Below are 19,998 nucleotides of genomic sequence, written 5' to 3' on the forward strand. Positions count from 1 at the left end.
ATTGATGGACATTCGAATCTTAACTAAGAATTGAACTTAAATAATCCAGAAATGTTTACAATAATGAAAGGTCGGCTGGAGTTGAGGCTAAAAGTTTTCACATATTCAAGACTTGACTCCAGAATATTCTTTTGACCAGAAGGGGGAATGCAAGTGGCAGGAAAAGCGAAAAGTTGGGAAATTTCCCGGGCCAATGGGGAAGCAGTGGAGCCGGCAGGGAATTACTGCCGGGTAGGAGTTCGCAGAGGAGCACCTTAATTTTGGAGTAGGAGGCCATGCTGCAAACCCAGACTTTTCAGGCTCCATCTCAGATATACCGAAGTGTGTACCCGCTACGCACAGTGCGGTGATGCCTGGCCGCCTCCAGCCTCCCGCGGGGAACTCCTGCCCAGGCGGAGTCTGAATGCCCACTGCCACCAGCCCACGCGCGCAGTGGGCGTACACGTGGTGACCTGCCTGCGGCTGGGTTCCCGGCTCCGGCTCCTCCTCCCTCCAGCTCTCGCTCGGCTTTCTGCAGTATCACGTGCAGCTGCGCTGGGTGCAGGATGGCGGCGGCCGCAGCGGCGGCAGCAGTGGTGGGTGTCAGGCTCCGGGACTGCTGCAGCCGAGGCGCTGTGCTCCTGCTCTTCTTTTCCCTGTCTCCTCGGCCCCCGGCCGCCGCCGCCTGGCTGCTGGGCCTGCGGCCCGAGGACACTGCTGGAGGCCGCGTGTCCCTTGAGGGGGGCACCCTGCGCGCCGCCGAAGGCACCAGCTTCCTCCTGCGTGTCTATTTCCAGCCAGGACCACCAGCCACCGCCGCACCGGTGCCCTCACCGACCCTCAACTCGGGGGAGAATGGCACCAGCGACTGGGCTCCGCGGCTCGTGTTCATCGAGGAGCCCCCGGGCGGTAGCGGCGTGGCCCCCAGCGCGGTCCCCACGCGCCCCCCGGGACCGCAGCGCTGCCGGGAGCAGAGCGACTGGGCATCGGACGTGGAAGTCCTGGGGCCCTTGCGTCCCGGGGGCGTGGCAGGCTCGGCCCTGGTCCAGGTGCGAGTGCGGGAGCTGCGCAAGGGCGAGGCGGAGCGGGGCGGCGCGGGCGGTGGCGGGAAGCTCTTTTCACTCTGCGCCTGGGATGGGCGCGCGTGGCACCACCACGGCGCCGCCGGCGGCTTCCTGCTGCGTGTCCGCCCGCGGTTGTACGGCCCAGGCGGGGACCTGCTGCCCCCTGCGTGGCTGCGGGCGCTCGGGGCGCTCCTGCTGCTAGCCTTGTCGGCCCTGTTCAGCGGCCTGCGCCTGAGCCTGCTGTCGCTGGACCCGGTGGAGTTACGGGTGCTGCGGAACAGCGGTTCGGCCGCCGAGCAGGAGCAGGCGCGCCGCGTGCAGGCCGTTCGCGGCAGGGGGACCCATCTGCTCTGCACCCTACTCCTGGGCCAAGCCGGAGCCAACGCGGCCCTGGCTGGCTGGCTGTACACCTCGCTGCCGCCGGGCGTCGGGGACACCGGGGAAGACTACAGCGAAGAGGGGATCCACTTCCCGTGGCTGCCGGCACTCGTGTGCACCGGCGCGGTATTCCTGGGCGCCGAAATCTGCCCCTACTCAGTGTGTTCGCGGCACGGGCTGGCCATCGCCTCGCACAGCGTGTGCCTGACCCGACTTCTGATGGCAGCCGCCTTCCCCGTGTGCTACCCGCTGGGCCGCCTGCTGGACTGGGCGCTGCGCCAGGAGATAAGCACATTCTACACGCGGGAGAAGCTGCTGGAGACTTTGCGGGCCGCAGACCCCTACAGCGACCTGGTGAAGGAGGAGCTCAACATCATACAGGGTGCCCTGGAGCTGCGCACCAAAGTAGTAGAGGAGGTGCTGACCCCCCTGGGAGACTGCTTCATGCTGCGCTCAGACGCGGTGCTCGACTTCGCCACTGTCTCTGAGATCCTGCGCAGCGGCTACACTCGCATCCCAGTGTACGAGGGTGACCAGCGGCACAACATTGTGGACATTTTATTTGTCAAGGACTTGGCCTTCGTGGATCCTGACGACTGCACCCCGCTCCTCACTGTCACCCGCTTCTACAACCGGCCGCTGCATTGTGTTTTCAATGACACCCGACTGGACACGGTTCTGGAGGAGTTTAAGAAAGGTGAGCAGTAGTCTATCTTCTCCCCCAACTACTATCCCCTTCAAAGGTATTATCCTTTCCTAACCACGTGAGGCTCTAAGTACCCGAAGCAATTTCTCTCCTATGGTACTAAAAACCCAAGGAAGACTACCTCTTGGCTCCTTGGTTATTTTCATCTCACTTCTGCCTCACTTCTTGCTCCTGATTGAACCCCAGGCCTCTTCCCCTCTACTTGATTCACAAGATGCACCATATTCCTTATTTATTCCATTCCACCAGTGTTTTTCCAAGGCCTACCAAGTATCAGATACTGTGTAGGTGGGAGATAGCCCTTGAAGGTCATTGCATAGCTCCCCACCTATTACAGGAGGCACCTCTACAGGTTCCCATACAAGCAGACTTTGCTTTAAACTTGCTAGGGCTGAAAGCTCACTATTTACAGAGCAAACTAGTTCCATTGCTGGACAGCTCCAGTGGCTGACAGTGTTTCCTCATATAGAGCAGAAATGTGTGTCTCCAAATCCTCTGAGCTCTTCTGCCTTTTGAATCATATAGACTAAACCCAAACACCTTAGACATTCTTCCCCATACTTAACTTCCCATCAGGTATTGATTGCACACGTATCAAGTACTCAGGTCCAGGGCCGGGCGCCGTGGCTCGTGCTTGTAATCCCAGCACTTTGGGAAGCCAAGGCGGGAGGATTACTTGAGCCCAGGAGTTCAAAGCTCAGTGGGCTGTAATCCCACCACTGTACAAAAGAGCAAGACCCTGTCTTTGCCTGGGGGAGGGAAGTACTCAGGTTGGGGGTTAAAAGTTGACTAAGGCAGTAGCATCCTTGTAATTCTGGGAACTGTGGTCCTGTGAAATAGGATAGAGCTGGATCTGAAGAAATATTCTGGGTAGAGGAGATCCTAGAAAACTTGCATACCCATATGAGTGGGGTTTCCTTCAGCGCCGCCACCATCCTCCAACCCTCCTGTCCAAACTCAAGCTTGATGTCGTGCTTATAACATGTTTACTTCATGTCTGAGTTTGTCTTCAGAAAGTGCCTTCTGGTGACTACAAATTCACTCAAGAAAAATCAGCCTGGATACATTAGAGTCACCCCTCTTGGCATTACACAGTTTGACCACCCCCCTGGTTCACCAGATTTGGCCCAGAACCCTTGATTGTTTTTTAAAATCAAATCTCCTTTCAAGAGTCAACACTGAGAGCATTCAAAAGACTATCTCACAAACCCTGAAAGCAACTCCAGACATCATAATTTGAAAACAGGGACATAATTAGAATAAGTGTAGAACTTTCCAGAATGACTCCTTTGAAGGAGGCATTCATCTGATGTGAGTTGGAATGTTTATTAAAAACAAAAACCAAAAAATCAATCCCTTGACTTCAGATTCAAGCTTCAGATACAGCTTCCTTGTGGCTAGCAGTACTCTCATTTGACGGCATTTTGTATAAATTTTTTGTCAAAAATTTAATCTCATGATAATTTGAGCCCGAGGCTGCAGTGAGCTATGACTGTGCCACTGAACTCTAGCCTGGGTAACAGAGCAAGACCCTGTCTGAAAAAAGAAAGAAAGAGAGAGAGAGAGAGAGAGAGAGCGCGCGAGAGAGAGAGGAAGGAAGGGAAGGGAAGGAAGGGAGGGGAGGGGAGGGGAGGGGAAGGGAGGGGAAGGGGAAGGGGAAGGGAAATTCAATCTCACTACTTTAACATCATAAATAATCTTTAGAACTTTGAATACAAATCTGGGGTCTTGTTCCTGCTACAATATTTTGAAATCATATTAAATATTAAAATGTAGCCTTTCCGGGGGGAAAAAGGTCTAAAAGCTACTTTCAGTCTCAGATTTGAGAGAACAGCCTTAGACTTTGTGTTGGTATGATGAGAAGGGAGAGAAATGTATATATGGCAGCTATTTTAGTCCATTTTTGGCTGCTGTCTCACCCTGTTCAGTCCATCTCGCCTTAATCCTTGCATTCATAGTTCCCACTGCAACTTGAGGTTCATCTATCCACTCTTAGAATTATGCTTACATTTTGTGTATCTTACAGAAGTAGGGTCTTAGATCTGGGCATTGGGTGGCATAAACCACAGAAATTTATTTCCTCAAAGATCTGGGGGCTAGCAGTCCAAGATCAAGGTGTCTGGCAGGTTTGGTTTCTTCTGAGGCCACTCTCCTTGGCTTGCAGTCACCACCTTCTAACAGTGTCCTGACATGATATTTCCTCTGTATGCATGCATCCCTGGTGTCTCCTTGTGTGTCCAAATTTTCTCATCTAACAAGGACACCAGTCAGGTTGGATTAGGGCCCACTCTAATGGCCTTATTTTAACTCAGTCACCTCTTAAAAGTGATAGTTAAGATACAGAGCAGTTAAGATAGTGTCTCATTGTCATGTGCTGGCAGAAGATGTTTTAAATGAAACTCCTATGAACTCATTCATTCATTTGTTTAGGTTTGTTTGTTTGTTTGTTTGTTTGAGACAGAGTTTCACTCTGTCACCCAGGCTGGAATGCAGTGGCGCCATCTCGGCGCCATCTCACTGCAAACTCTGTCTCCTGGGTTCAAGCAATTCTTCCGCCTCAGCCTCCTAAGTAGCAGTGATTACAGGAGTGCACCACCACACCTGGCTAATTTTTGTATTTTTAGTAGAGATGGGGTTTCACCATGTTGGCCAAGCTGGTCTTGAACTCCTGACCTCAGGTGATCCACCTACCTTGGCCTCCCAAAGTGCTGGGATTACAGGTGTGAGCCACTGCACCTGGCCTCATTTAGTATTTTTTAAACATCTATACAGTTTTAGGCAACAGGGGAGACAAGAAGACAGTCCTCAGGAGGTTAGCAATATACAGGGCATAATGAGGAGTCTTTTGAAGCAGGAATTGTCATATCAACTCTTATATCCCCAGCACCTTACACAGTGCCTTGTACATAGTAAGCTGTTCCAAAAAGTTGATATTGATCTGAAATGAATCCCTGTGCAGAATTTCTAAACCTGGTCGAAAAAAAGCTCCTTTAGTGTTATATTAATAGCTACTTTGTATTTAGGTAGATCACTAAAGAGAAGCAAGCCATTACAGAGAATACTATACCAAGGAAGATATTTCCACTTCCTTTCATAGCCTTGCTACTTCCTCAAAGTAACGTCCATGAAACAGCAGCATGAGTATCACCTGGGAGCTTATTAGAAATGCAGAATTTTATGCTTCACCCTAAATCCACTGAATGAAAATCTGCATTTTAGCAAGCCTCCAGGTGGCTCCTATGTGACATTAAAGTTTGAGGAGTATTGCCTTCAGAGACCCCTTATAACAGTGTTTGGTAGATCTACTTAGGATGGAATATAAGACATAATGAACAAGGTGGATGCTCTTAGGCTGCAAGCCATATAACGTAGTGGTCATTTTCTTTAGGAGTTACACATTTGCACCATAGGTTAGGAGATGAAAGCTGGGTTGAACTGCTTTTCTTTACCTTTAAAAATAACTTTTTTGGCTGGGTGCGGTGGCTCACGCCTGTAATCCCAGCATTTTGGGAGGCCAAGGTGGGTGGATCACCTGAGGTCAGGAGTTCGTGACCAGCCTGGCCAACGTGGTGAAACCCCGTCTCTACTAAAAATACAAAAATGAGCCAGGTGTGGTGGCACACACCTGTAATCCCAGCTAATTGGGAGGCTGAGACAGGAGAATTGCTGAGACAGGAGGTGGAGGTTGCAGTGAGCCGAGATCGCGCCACTGTACTCCAGCCTGGGTGACAGAGCAAGACTCTGTCTCAAAATAAATAAATAAATAATAATAAAATAATTTTTAAAGCAGGTCTTTAATAGCTCTTCCATTTTCCTTACTTCCTTTCATCTCGAGTAACTTAACCACCAACAAACCCCTTAGAAGGTAGAAGAGGAAAATTATGATATTAATAGGAGCCACAGTTACCATTAATTGAGCACCAACAGTTCTTCCAGGCACCATGCCAGGCCCTTTACATACTCAGAACAACCCTCCTGGGTAGATGTGATTAACTCCATTTTACAGATGAGGAAACGGAAGCTCAGATCAATAGCATGACTTGTACAACTTTCCATATCTAATAACCCACTGAATTGTGATGTGAACTACATCTGTAGGACCCCAAAGCCTGTTCTTTCCCAGCTATGCCCATCTTATTCCTTCCTCTATCCTGGAATTCCTTCCACACTCAGGGTTCAAAGGTAGCCTTTTCACCTCTGATTGCTGCCCATGGCTGATTCACCTCCAGTTTCTGCAGGTTAGTAATGTAGCTTTATAATTACAGTAATTGCTAACATGCATATTGCACTTGACAAAACATTTCTATATACCTTCTCTTGTCCAATCTTAAACAACTCTGCAATTACAGGTGATGATATGGGATTTTATCTTTTTACTTCTTATGAGTTGCAAGTCTTTAGAAATGGAGAAGAGGAAAATCGTCTTTCACACTACAGTGCTACGTTTACAAAAGGGAACAGTATTTCTCACCACTGGACTGTAAGTTCCTTGAGGGCAGAGAATGAATCTTATTTACTTTGTATTCTCAGGACAAGTACAGTGACCACCATGGCTAGGGGATATATAAACATTTATTGAATAAATGGTTTTAAATACCTAACTTCGATATTTCTATGTTTGAGTGAGGTGAACCCTAAGTACAGAATAATTAATGTTGTTCCTTGATCCCAGCAAATCTCTCCTGTTCCTCTTCATGGGCCTCTATCCCCAATAAGTGGCACCACTTGTCCCTTTAGTCTCCCAGGCTAGAAAGCTTTCGTTTGCATTCACCTCACCCTATTAATCATTGTCATCTGCACAGGCTGTCATTACAAAATAGCATAGACTGGTGACTTAAACAACATAAACTTATTTTCTCGCAATTTGAGGTTTTGACGTCCAAGATCAAAGTTCTGGCCAATTCAGTTTCTGGTGAGGACGCTCTTTCTGGCTTGCAGATGGGTGCCTTCTCTCCGTGGCCTTTCTTCAGTGCATACCCACAGAGAGCAAGAGGCTCTGGTCCTCCCTTCTTAGAAAGACACCAATCCTGTTGGATTAGGGCCAACCCTTATGCGCTCATGTAATCTTAACTACTGTACTTCCTTAGAGGCCTCTCTGGGGGTGTTACGGCTTCAACATACGAATTTTGTGGGAAGACAACATTCAGTCCATAACAATCACCAAAGCTGGCCAAATAATTGGATGCCAATATTGCATCCAACTGCAGTCATATGTCGTTTTGGTCAATGATGGACTGCATGTACGATGGTGGTCCTATAAGATTACATTGGAGCTGAAAAATTCCTGTCACCTAGTGATGTCCTAGTGGTCATAACACCTAACATCATCGTAAGGCAACACATTACCTTTACTATGTTTAGATACACAAATACTTACCATTGTGTTACAATTACCTACAGTATTCAGCACAGTAACATGCTCTACAGGTTTGTAGCCTAGGAGCAATAGGTTATAACAGATAGCCTATGTGTGTAGTACACTGTATCCTCTAGGTTTTGTGTGAGTACATTCTATGATGTTCACACAATCATGAAATTGCCTAGCAATGAATTTCTCAGAGTGTCTCCATAGTTAAGCAGTGCATGACGATTTCTTAAATCTGTACATAATTTAATCCACTATTTGTTCCACTTAGGTTATTTGCTGATTTTATTCAGCAAATAGTTGTGTTGGCACAGTGGAGAACATCATCAACATAGTCCTTGTCTGCACAGAGCTTCACTCTAATACAGGAGACAGAAATTAAACAAACAGGATAGTGATTAAGAACATAAGATTTGGCCAGGCGTGGTAGCTCACACCTGTAATCTGAGCACTTTGGAAGGCCGAGGCAGGTGGATCATTTGAGGCCAGGAGTTAGAGACCAGCCTGGCCAACACGGTGAAACCCCGTCTCTACTAAAAATACAAAAATTAGCCGGGCAGTAGTGGCACACACCTGTAATTCCAGCTACTTGGGAGTCTGAGGGAGGAGACTTGCTTGAGCCTGGGAGGCGGAGGTTGCAGTAAGCCAAGATCATGCCACTGAACTCCAATCTGGGCAACAGAATGCGACCCTGTCTCAAAAAAAGAACATAAGACTTACTAGAATGCCTGGGTTGATACTGGCCCTGGGCAAATTACTTAACTGTTTATGTCTGTTTCATTAGCTGTAAAATGCAAATAATACTAATATTTACTCATAAGATTTTGTGAAATATTAAGACTATTGCATTGTGCTTACTTACTACCTTTCATATAAGTACTAAGTAGGTGTTAGCTATGATTATTAAATATAAACACAAGTCTATTACTCATTTATGCAAATGCCTCCTAAGAAGTTACACTTTTTCACGTTTTTGTCTCCCTCAAATTCGTTCTCTCTAGTGCCACTAAAATAATCTCCAGTAATGTCACTTACTACCTTTCATATAAGTACTAAGTAGATGTTAGCTATGATTATTAAATATAAACACAAGTCTATTACTCATTTATGCAAATGCCTCCTAAGAAGTTACACTTTTTCACGTTTTTGTCTCCCTCAAATTCGTTCTCTCTAGTGCCACTAAAATAATCTCCAGTAATGTCACTACTTAAAACCCTTCTGCAGCTCCCCGCTGCCTACGGGAGAGAGGCTAAGCTGGTAAGGCAGCCAGCAATGCACACATGACCTGCTTCCTGCCCTCCCCTCCAGCCTCATCGCTCACCACTCCCTGCCACAGCTTTACCCTCCAGCAACGCTGAACTCTGTGGTGCACTGTGCTGTTCTTGCCTTTGTCCCTTTATTCACACTGCACTTCTGTCAGGAATATGCTTTGCCTGACTAATTCACTGCCAGCTCTTTGACACTCAGCTTAGGGGCCTCCTCCTCTGGGAAACTTCTCCTGTAAACCCCAAAATACAAAAATAGATTTTTTGGGCCAGCTTCATTGTTTTATGTGCATATCTCAGTCATTGAACTAACAAGCTGTACTATCAGTGTTTGTTTATAAGTGCCTCCCGCCCATATAATGAGCATCTCCAGGGCAAAACTGTCTTATCTATCTTTGTAGCTCCAGCAGCTAATGATGGATATGACACATAGTAAATTTTCAATAAATGTTTGTTTAAAGACTGAATGGATGACTTAAGGAGTTAAACTTTAATATAATGGAAGAGATCTGCAGAGCGCTAGTAAATCAATTAAATCATTTTGGACTATGCAGCAGAACAAATCAAACTTAGAAGTTTGTTCGTGTTCGAAGAAAAGTGTTGCATCTGTTTCTCAGCTTCTTTAGGTACATCTATTAATATTTATTACACCAATTTCTTTTCACATGTAAAGCACTGTGCTAAGAGTTAGGGGTATGAGATAAAAATCTCTGTTCCCAAAGAGCCTAAAGCATAGTGGATGAATAGCACTTCCCTTTGCAAAGCTAGAAGGCAAGCTGGACACTCACCTTTCCCATGACTTCCAGTGACCTTGAATTTACAAGTCATGTCTCAGTATATAAGTACAGGATATGGGTAAGACAGACCTTGGTACATAAAGCATTAAAATGAAAGTGCTATACTAGAAATACAAAAATGCAATGGGAACATGGAGGATACAATAACTATGACTAGGTGGCATTTTTTTTTTTTTTTTTTTTTTGAGATGGAGTCTCACTTTGTCACCCAGGCTGGAGTGCAGTGTTGTGATCTCGCCTCCCAGGTTCAAGCAATTCTCCTGCCTCAGCCTCCCAAGTAGCTGGGACTACAGGCATGTGCCACCATGCCCGGCTAAATTTTTGTATTTTAGTAGAGACGAGGTTTCACCGTGTTGCCTGGGGTGGTCTCGAACTCCTGAGCTCAGGCAATCTGCCAGCCTCGGCCTCCCAAAGTGCTAGGATTACCGGTTTGAGCCACTGCACCCAGTCATATTTTGCTTTTATAAATTTTTTACTGAAGTTTATGTTTCTATAATTTATACAGAAAAAAATTTAAGTATAGAATAGTAGAAAAAAGAAGTATGAAAATCATATGAAGATAATCATCCCACTGTCCTGAAATAGTAACTCAATATTTTGTCATATTAAAAATATATTGCACATAATAACAATCTTAATGAAATTCTTTAAAAGAAAACAAAAGGAAAAACCCATTGTCCTGCCCTCAAGCACAAATCAAATGTCCCATTCTAATCCTAAGAGTGATTTTCTTATAGGATGGTATTTTTGCTATAGTTTCCTCAGGGTTGAGTTCTATAATTTGGGAACACTAATTTTAAAAATGGAGCCATAGAGACTTATCATACTTCTTAAATTTACTACTCTATTATTGGATTGCTTTTAAAAGACACCGAGTTCTGTATAGACAACAGGGGAAAGGAATAAAGCTTTGTTCTGAAGTCAAAGCTTCTGAGTAATACAGCACTGACTGACATTTAACTCAAACAATTTAGCTTTGCTGGGCTAGTAACACCATCTTTGCAAATAAAAGAGCACAACCCACATATGCTAGGCTGCTCCACCTGTACACTAGCATGGCTGTAACACAGCCTACTGCACAATGCATACTCAGTCTTTGCTTATTCATTGATTCATTCAGTAAACATTTTTTGAATTCCTGCTTCGGGCCAGGCATTACGCTAGACTCTGGGAATACAGTGGTGAGCTAGGCAGACATTATGGAGCTAAAAATATCCTCTTCCATCTTTGATCTTCCTGCAAGTGGTCTGTTGCCTAAAGCAGGGGTCCCTAAGCCCCAGACTGCAGAACGGTACCAGTTTGTGGCCTGGTAGGAACTGGGCCGCACAGTGGAAGGTGAGCAGTGGGCAAGCATTACTGTCTGAACCCCACCTCCTGTCAGATCAGCTGGGGCATTAGGAGCGAGAACCCTATTGTGAACTGCATATGCAAGGAATCCAGGTTGTGTGCTCCTTATGAGAATCTAATGCCTGATGATCTGAGGTGGAACAACAGTTCCATCCCCAAACCGCCCTCCTCCCACCCTAATTCATGGAAAAATCATCTTCCACAAAACCTGTCCCTGGTGCCAAAAAGGTTGGGGACCTCTGGCCTAAAGTATTCCAACCAGCCAGTAAGTGCTTCTGGCCCAGACACACAATGTGACCTTTTCACTGCAGAATAATCTAGTCCAAAAAGCCAGTGTTTTACTTTACACTCCAAATGCTGACCTTAGCTATTTTTGCAGGAAGAATAACCATTCCATTGCTTAATTCTACACCTGCCAAAACATTAGTGCTATATTCTTTGTCTTCCATAAAAGAAAATAAATTTTTTCATTCACAGTTACATTTCACTGTTATAAATAGATGTATTACGTTTTTAAAATGTGTTAAATGTTGCTAAATAATAATTAGTAAAATTTGTAATAGAGCAAACAGTAAACCAAGTGTAGTCCATTGTATATAGAGAGAAAGAATGAAAGGAAATGAAAAAGTGAAAATAATTAATATTCAAGATGATAAACTTGTGGGGTTTTTTCCTTTAAACATTTTCATCGTGATTGTTATAATGTTATATTCTTTTTTTTCCAACCTGGCAAAAGAAATGCCAGGTAACAATAGAATCTGAACTGGAAGGGGCAGTAAAAAAACCTGTGAGAGAATCTCATTCACACTTTTTTCAGATTTAGTTATCTTTTCCAGGCCATACCAGCCTTCATTGTCAAACTTTTTATCTATCTAAATCCCACAGGCTGCAGTTAAATTCCATTTTTTCTATTTATCATCCTTTGTGAGTATTCTTTTATTTGAAGAATATCATAGCTCATCTCAATTCCATTTTTTAGCTACCAAATACATTTGATTGTGTTTCTCGCTCCCTTAAAGCATTTGGGTGTCTCCGAGGAAGGTCTATGGGTTTTCCTAGTAGTACTGTCTTAAAACGAGTTCCTTCTAGGCCCATGTTTGGAGATTCTGGGACCTTCAATAACAACTCTAAATTCTCTTTTTATTTGCTACTGTTATGTTCCTTTTCAAAATGGGATTCTCCTCAATTCTTTTCTTTCTTTCTCTCTCTTCTTTCCTTCCTTCCTTCCTTCCCTCCCTGCCACCCTCCCTCCCTCTCTCTCTTTCTTTCTTTCTCTTTCTCTCCTTCCCTCCTTCCTTCCTTCCTTCCTTCCTTCCTTCCTGTATTTAATGGCCATTCTTCTCTGTCAGGCCTGTGTTAGGCACTGGGGATGCAGTGTGGACAAGACAGACACCATTCCTGCCCTCCTAGGGCTTGTAGTCGAGTAGGAGACACCAAGCAATAAATAATTACAAATTGTCCTAAGTGAGTTGAAGAAAAAGTATAGGGAGCTCTGAACATATAATAGATAGACTTGGTCTTATAGGTAAAGACAGACTCTCCCTCGCCAAGTGGTATTTGAGCTGAATCCTAAAGGACGGTGAGAAGGAATTCATCAGAGGAAGAGCTTCCCAGGAGACAGGAACAGACATGCAAAGGCCCTGAGGAATGAGGGCCAGCATGGGTGCCATGCTGGGCTCCTGGGCTGTGTAACATCCAGGAGGGAAAGTGCCACCTCTGCCAGCCACCCTCCCGTTTTCCTCCAGTGACTCTCAACATCGTCTGGGCAGGTCAGTTCAGTAGCATGTACTGAGTACCAGGGCTCAGCAGATAGACATGGATATAAATGCAGTGCTGACCCTGCCCTCCAGGAACAAGAAAGAGGGAAGGGCCATGATGGAAATGATGATATGAGGCGGCCTGGGGTACAGGCAAGGGAATCCAGAAAACATCTGTGGGTGAAAAGGGAAGGGAGAAATAGTCCCTGGATGATCTGAGAAAACTTTTCTGGGAAAGTGGAATTTCAGCTCAGCCTTAAAAGAAGGAGAAGGACCCTGCTAAGCAATTATGAAGGGAAAGAGTGTTCCAGCTAAGGCAGGAGTTTGAGCTGAAAAAGAAAGGCAGAGAGGGAGCCGACACTGTGTCTGAACGCTGGGAAAGCCATTATCATAACGCTGCTTTTCTTCCAGCAAAATGGGGAGCTAGGCAGCCGGAGATATTTGTCAAACATAATTGTGTTTCCTTCAAATGCTAAAACTGTAAATTTTAACCATTTTTGATGGTGATATTTCTAAAATGTTTTGTACCCATTCCTGCCTTCCTTAACAAAGGATTCTAAATATAACTTAATCTTTTCTTGATGACGCAGGATCATGATCATGAGAGTGTAGTTATTTTATGCTGTATTCCCTATTTTTTACATTTTTTTCTGTCCTCTGGCTGACAGCTGTTAGTTCTCTTTGAATCTGCCTCCCGCAAATCCCTGCCCCACCATTCTCCACAAAACCAGTCTTCCTGTGTTCATCTCACTTACAGTTTCTGTTTCACAGATAAACTAAGTGAATACCGTGTTGAGAATCATGTGCTGATATATAGTATGCTTCAATCAATACTTGTTGGTTAAATGATTAGTTAGGTTTTGACTGTAAGCCTAGGGTAGGGAGTCAATGGAGAGACCTGGGACAGTTCTTTCTGGGACCATATTCAAAACAGTGGGAAGTCAGACCTCCAGATAATGGGTTGTTACTCGGCTATTTTTACAGTGTTGCTTAGCAAGCCAAACCACCAACTGGCTGAGATTCTAGTGACGAACAACTATTTTTTCATGCCCTAGTGATGTTGGTTACCATGGTGCTCTGGATGACACAGTTGGCTTTTTTATAATTGCCTTTTAGTGGCTCAAGAAGTTATTTTGTGATAAAAGTGTTGATTATTTCTGATAAAATAGAGCAGGATAATTACTATAAAGTACAGCCTTTTTTTTAAGATAGACAAAGGGACAGTTTTGTTTTTCCATATCAAGACGGTTGCTGCAGGATTGGTAGAATAACATTTTTGTGTTTCTCTTCCTAATTTGGTAGAGAATGATTTCACTTGATTGTATAGTTAAAAACAACAACAACAACAACAACAAAAATCTAGTATGTGTCAAGGTAGCTGTTTCTCATCTTATTCCAAAGGAGGCTTTCGAATATTAAGATACAAAGATTAGGAGCTCAGAGCCCTTTATAAACACAAGAGGCTCTAACAGCACTGTTAAAATTCTGGCATATATCATTGCAAATAAGTATCCTGTAAAACCAAACTGTTTTGTAGCCCAGAACTGTTTAGACTTATAAAAGCATAGAATTTTAGAGCCAGAAATGGAACCTTGGTGATCACCTGGTCCCATCTTTTTTTTTTTTTCTTTCTTTCTTTTTTTTGAGATGGAGTCTCACTTTTGTCGCCCAGGCTGGAGTGCAGTGGCACAATCTTGGCTCACTGCAACTTCCACCTCCCGGTTTCAAGCAATTCTCCTGTTTCAGCCTAAGTAGCTGGGATTACAGGCACCTGCCACCACTCCCAGCTGATTTTTGTATTTTTAGTAGAGATGGGGTTTCACTGTGTTGGCCAGGCTGGTCTCAAACTCCTGACCTCAGGTGATCTGCTCACCTCGGCCTCTCAAAGTGCTGGGATTACAGGCATGAGCCACCGTGACCACCCGGCACATCTTTTATGATTGAGAAAACTGAGGCACAGAAAGGACAAATACTAAAAAGAGCAATGATAATCCCTCATAGTTGCAAAGGCGTTATGTTTATTTATTGGCAAATTTTTTTAATGACCATATAAACAAATATCACAGCCATATAAACAAAATTTCCAATTTAGTAATTCATTTTGTGCTCACCATAAATGTGAGGTCAGCGTTTTTTCCCCATTTTGTATATGCAGCACCAGAGATCTAAAGACAGAAGTGTCCTGCTCAATGTTAGTGACAGAGGTGGAACCAGAACTCACATGTCTGACTTGCCACCTCAGACCATGGAGCCATGGACACAGACAGAGGGTCCCAGAGGCCTGAACTCAGATCCCAGCACCTTCGTTGATTAGCTACAACTGGGGCGGGTCACTATATCACTCTGACACTTGTCTTCCTTCTTTTTTGTTTTGTTTTGTTTTTTTGTTTTGAGATGGAGTCTCCGTCTGTCACCTAGGCTGGAGTGCCGTGGCACGGTCTCGGCTCACTGCAAACTCTGCCTCCTGGGTTCAAGTGATTCTCCTGCCTCAGCCTCCTGTGTAGCTCAGATTACAGGTACCTGCCACCACGCCCAGCTAATTTTTGTTTTGTTTTTTTCAGTAGAGATGGGGTTTCACCATATTGACCAGGCTGGTCTCGAACTCCTGACTTCAGGTGATCAGCCCGCGTGGCCTCCCAAAGTGCTGGGATTACAGGCATAAGCCACTGCGCCCGGCCTATTCCCCTTTTAAGAAGAAGGAAGAAAGGCCAGGTGTGCTGGCTCACCCCTGTAATCCCAGCACTTTGGGAGGCCGAGGTGGGCAGATCACCTGAGGTCAGGAGTTCAAGACCAGCCTGGCCAACATAGTGAAACCCCATCTCTACAAAAATATAAAAATTAGCCGGGCATGATGGCGGGTGCCCATAATCCCAGCTGCTCAGGAGGCTGAGGCGGGAGAATCACTTGAACCCGGGAGGTGGAGGTTGCAGTGAGCTGAGATCATGCCATTGCACTCCAGCCTAGGCAACAGAGCGAGACTTCGTCTCAAAAAAAAGGGGGGGTGGGAGGGAATAGTGATACTACATTGTGAGTTTACTGTGAAGGCTGAAGACAATTCCAGTATAGCCCTAAAGAGACTCCACCATTTACCTCTTACCTCCCTGATGTAGTTAAATGAATTGTATACAGTTAGTCATCTTGTATAACAAGTCCTTTCTCTCTCTGATCCAGCCCATGTAAAACTGTATATAATAAGAAAACAAAATTGAAAGCTGTTTACTTTGGGTAGGGCCCAGGGGATGAAAATTGGGCTGTGGGAGGTTCCTTCCATTTCTTTTATCCTGTCATCAGTTAGAATTCAGTTTCCTCCCCCATCACTCTGCCCTTCCTCAGACATCTCAGGCAAATAAAAAAACCTGACCATATACACAAATATCACAGCCATATAAACAAAACTCCTCAAAGCTCCAATCAGTCTACTAAAATAAAATATCAGGCTAAACATAAGAAGGCTTGGACTTGAAGGCAGAAGTGTAGCGAGGAGGTGGAATTGTGACTCCTTTCCCCTTCCCAGTTCAAAGCCGTTCTCCTCCCTTGCTAATCACTAGCGAGGTGCCGGGCATTAGCTCAGCATGCCTTCCTGCAGCCTCTAGGCATTTACAGAATATGTGCCCATTGCTCTTAACACGTCAGAGACAGTAAACCTGAGATTTGGCCTGGAATGTGGAGTCTGCATTGTGTTGGAAAGAGCACAAGGTCAAGAGGCAGACAGACCTGGGGTTGTTGCTGGCTCCATCACATACTAATATTGTCCTTGGATAAGTCACTTTATTTTTCCAAGTCTCGGTTTCCTCATCTACATATTAGTAATAACAATCCCCCTTTTGTAGAGATATTATGAAGACCAGAGGTAACATATGCACCCAATGTACAGTAGGTATTGCAGAAACTACTATGGCAAAAACTAGGAAATGGAGTCTCAGGATTCAGCTTGGTTTAGATCAAAAATGATATGGAGAACACTGAAGAATCTATAGGCTGTCTTCAGCTGCAATGAAAACCTTCAAAAGCGTGGATTTTAAGATCATCTCAGGTATCTAGCTTACTTCGAATAGTGCCCCTGAGAGTCCACATATGTCTCTTCTCCCAGGGACTAGCCTAGCTTGACCACAGTCCCTGGCTGGCCCAGAACTAAGTGATGACTAAAGTTGGCCCTGTTTGCCTTTCAATGTATCATCCTCATATCTGAGGTTGGTTTGTGACCTGAGAATGACACCATCTGCCAAAGCTTAGCCAAATCACTCTGGGTCACTATGGTGATTTTTAAGCAGGGGATTCTGGGTATGGTTAGGCTGAACCTGGAGAGAGAGAGTCAAACTGACCGCCCAGGCAGTCTCCAAGACCAGTTCTGTATCTGAGAGGCCTGAGCTTAATGTATCCAGCCTTTTCTAGTTGGGTCTTGAAGCTTTCCAAAAATCCTAGCCAGGGCTCAATTTTGGCTTCACCATTTATTGGCGGAGTATTCTTGGACCAGTTATTTTATTTTTGTTTTCTTTTATATTTTTTAATTTAAAAAAATTTTTTTAAGAGATGGGGTCTTACCATGTTGCCCAGGGTGGTCTTGAACTCATGGCCTCAAGCGATCCTCCCACTTCAGCTTCCCAAAGTGCTGGGATTATGAGCCACCACCCTTGATTCTGCATTGCCTCTGGACCAGCTATTTTATGAACAATACATTTCGACATAGTAGTGGGAAAGAAGGCAAAAAAATACCAAGAAATCATGGGAGCCTTTAATGCAAGGAAGAACTGTTCAGAAATGATCCTGCTTAGTCTTAAATGATCCTCCTACATGTGATTGAGATGGGGAGTAACCTCACAAGTGCAGTATTTGGGGGATCGTTAATCTGGTTTTAGTGTACAAGATGTATTACAGCTAGAAAAACCAAAAGGATGAATGGTTAGGATATTGGTGCAGTTGTCCAAGATGGGATGAGGGCATAGAAATTAGGACACTTTGAATTAGAGGAGGAAAAAAAATCTCTTAGACTTCATTACATGTGAACATTCCTCCTCAGTCTCCTTTACTGGTTCTGCCTACATCATATCCACTGATGTATCTTCAGCACCTAGCACAGTGCCTACCCATAGCAGATGCTCAAATATTTGTCCCATGAATGTTGCATTTCTATGACCTCTAAATGTTACAGTGCCTCAGGGCTCAGAAATTGATCTCTGTCTACTCTCATTCCCTCGGTTATTTCATTCATTCTGCCAAACTTATCAACATGAACTCCAGACTTACATTTCTAATTGCCACTGAACATCTCCACTTAGAAGTCTAAATAAAATACATCTCAGACTTCAACCTGCCCAAAACTGAGCTCCTACTCTTTTTGCCAAACACACTCCTTAAGTGATCCTCCCACCTCAGCCTCCTTAGTAGCTGGGATTACAGGCATGAGCCACCATGCCCAGCTAATATTTTTAATTTTTTATAGAAATAGGCTTTCACTATGTTGTCTAGGCTGATCTTGGAACTCCTGGGCTCAAGCAACCCTCCTGCCTCAACCTCCCAAAGTGCTGGGATTACAGGCGTGAGCCACTGCACTCGGCCTTATGTCTATTCTTAACACAGCAGTTTAGCAAATGAACGCAGAAACAGAAAACCAAATACCGCATGTTCTCACTTATGAGTGGGAGCTAAATAATGAGAACACGTGGACACAAAGAGGGCAACAGCAGACACTGGAGGAGGGAGAGGATTAGAAAAAAATACCTATTGGGTACTATGCTTAGTACCTGGGTGATGAAATAATCCATACACCAAACCTCTGTGACATGAATTTACCTAGATAACAAACCTGCACATATACCCTGAACCCAAAATAAAAGTTAAAAGAAAAAAAAAAAACACAGCAGTTAGAGTTCCTTTTAAAATATAAGTCGGCCAGGGATGGTGGCTCACACCTGTAATACCAGCACTTTGGGAGGCGGAGGCAGGTGGATCATGAGGTCAGGAGTTTAAGACTAACCTGGCCAAGATGGTGAAACCCCATCTCTACTAAAAATACAAAAAAATTAGCCTGGCATGGTGGCAGGCACCTGTAATCTCAGCTACTTGGGAGGCTGAGGCAGAGAATCACTTGAACCTGGGAGGCGGAGGTTGCAGTGAGCCAAGATCACACCACTGCACTCCAGCCTGGGGGACAGAGCAAGATTCTGTCTCAAAAAACGAAAACAAAAACAAAAACATAAGTCAAATCATGTCACCTTTTTGCAACACACACACACACACACACACACACACACACACACACACACAAATGTTGCAATGGCTTTTTTTTATGTCACTGAGAGTAAGACCCAAAGTCCTTACAAAGGCCTTCGTGGCTCTGTCACATTGGCACCTCCCCCACCCCTCAACTCCCTGACCTTGGCTCCCACTACTTTCCTCTCCCACGTTCTACAGCCACCGCATTGGCCTCCTTGCCATTCCTTAAGCACATCAGTTACACTCCCAATGCATGGCCTTTACACCCTGTTCTACTGCAGAGATCTCCACAGGACTCCCTACCTCACCGCCTTCAGGGCTTTATTGAAACATCGCCTCAGGGAGTTCATCCCCGGTCTCCCCTCCCTAAAATTGTAACACCTGTTCTCTCACTCCCACACACTCCCTCATCACTATTCCCTGCTTTGCTTTCCCCTTAGCACTGTGCTATATATATATTTTTATATATATGATGTGTGTGTGTGTGTGTGTGTGTGTGTGTGTGTATATATATATATATATTTTTTTTTTTTTTTTTTTGAGACAACATCTCACTGTCACCCAGGCTGGAGTGCATTGGTGCAATCATTGCTAGCTGCAGACTCAAATTCCTAGGCTCAAACAACCCTCCTGCCTCAGCCTCCCAAGCAGCTGGGACTACAGGCATGCACCACCCCACCTGGCCAAATTTGTTTTAATTTTTTGTAAAGATGAAGTTTTGATTCATTGCCCAGGCTGGTCACAAACCCCTGGGCCCAAGCAGTCCTCCTGCCTCAGCCTCCCAAAGTGTTGGGATAATGGGCTTAAGCCACGGCGCCCAGCCTTATGCTATATATTTTAGATATGTGTTTGCTTTATTATCTCTTACCTCTACTTACAAGAGTGTAAGCTGCAGGAGGAAAATGATTTTGTGCATTGTGCTCATTGCTGCATTTCAAGTGCCTAGAAGAGTGCTCGGCACGTAGTAGTCATTCAGTAAGTACTTGTTAAAAGAATAAAGGAAGAAGAATTGAAAGAATGTGGGGATTTTTTTCTAAATTGACATAAAGGAAAGATAAAAGATGACTCTTGGGTTACGACTTAGGGTAACTAGAGTTAATGGTATCATTTACTGTAGTGAAGACGGA

The 19,998-nt window shown here is 44.7% G+C and overlaps 1 protein-coding gene across 3 annotated transcripts in view; it reads left to right on the forward strand.

The window, feature by feature from the left end:
* The first annotated feature begins 493 nt into the window (after positions 1 to 493).
* CNNM1 (cyclin and CBS domain divalent metal cation transport mediator 1) overlaps positions 494 to 19,998 on the forward strand; it is a 66,686-nt gene continuing 47,181 nt past the window's right edge. For 2 of the 3 annotated variants that reach the window (XM_009245702.3, XM_054522762.2), the window contains exon 1: positions 498 to 2,118. In XM_009245702.3, the coding sequence (XP_009243977.2) occupies positions 546 to 2,118 (1,573 nt within the window). In that variant the 5' untranslated portion in view covers positions 498 to 545. Of the gene's footprint in view, positions 2,119 to 19,998 lie in introns of all 3 variants that reach the window. The other variant, XM_063727701.1, reaches the window with a different exon arrangement.

Source organism: Pongo abelii, chromosome 8 (assembly GCF_028885655.2).
Source record: "Pongo abelii isolate AG06213 chromosome 8, NHGRI_mPonAbe1-v2.0_pri, whole genome shotgun sequence".
In the NCBI taxonomy this organism is placed as follows: Eukaryota; Metazoa; Chordata; class Mammalia; order Primates; family Hominidae; genus Pongo; species Pongo abelii.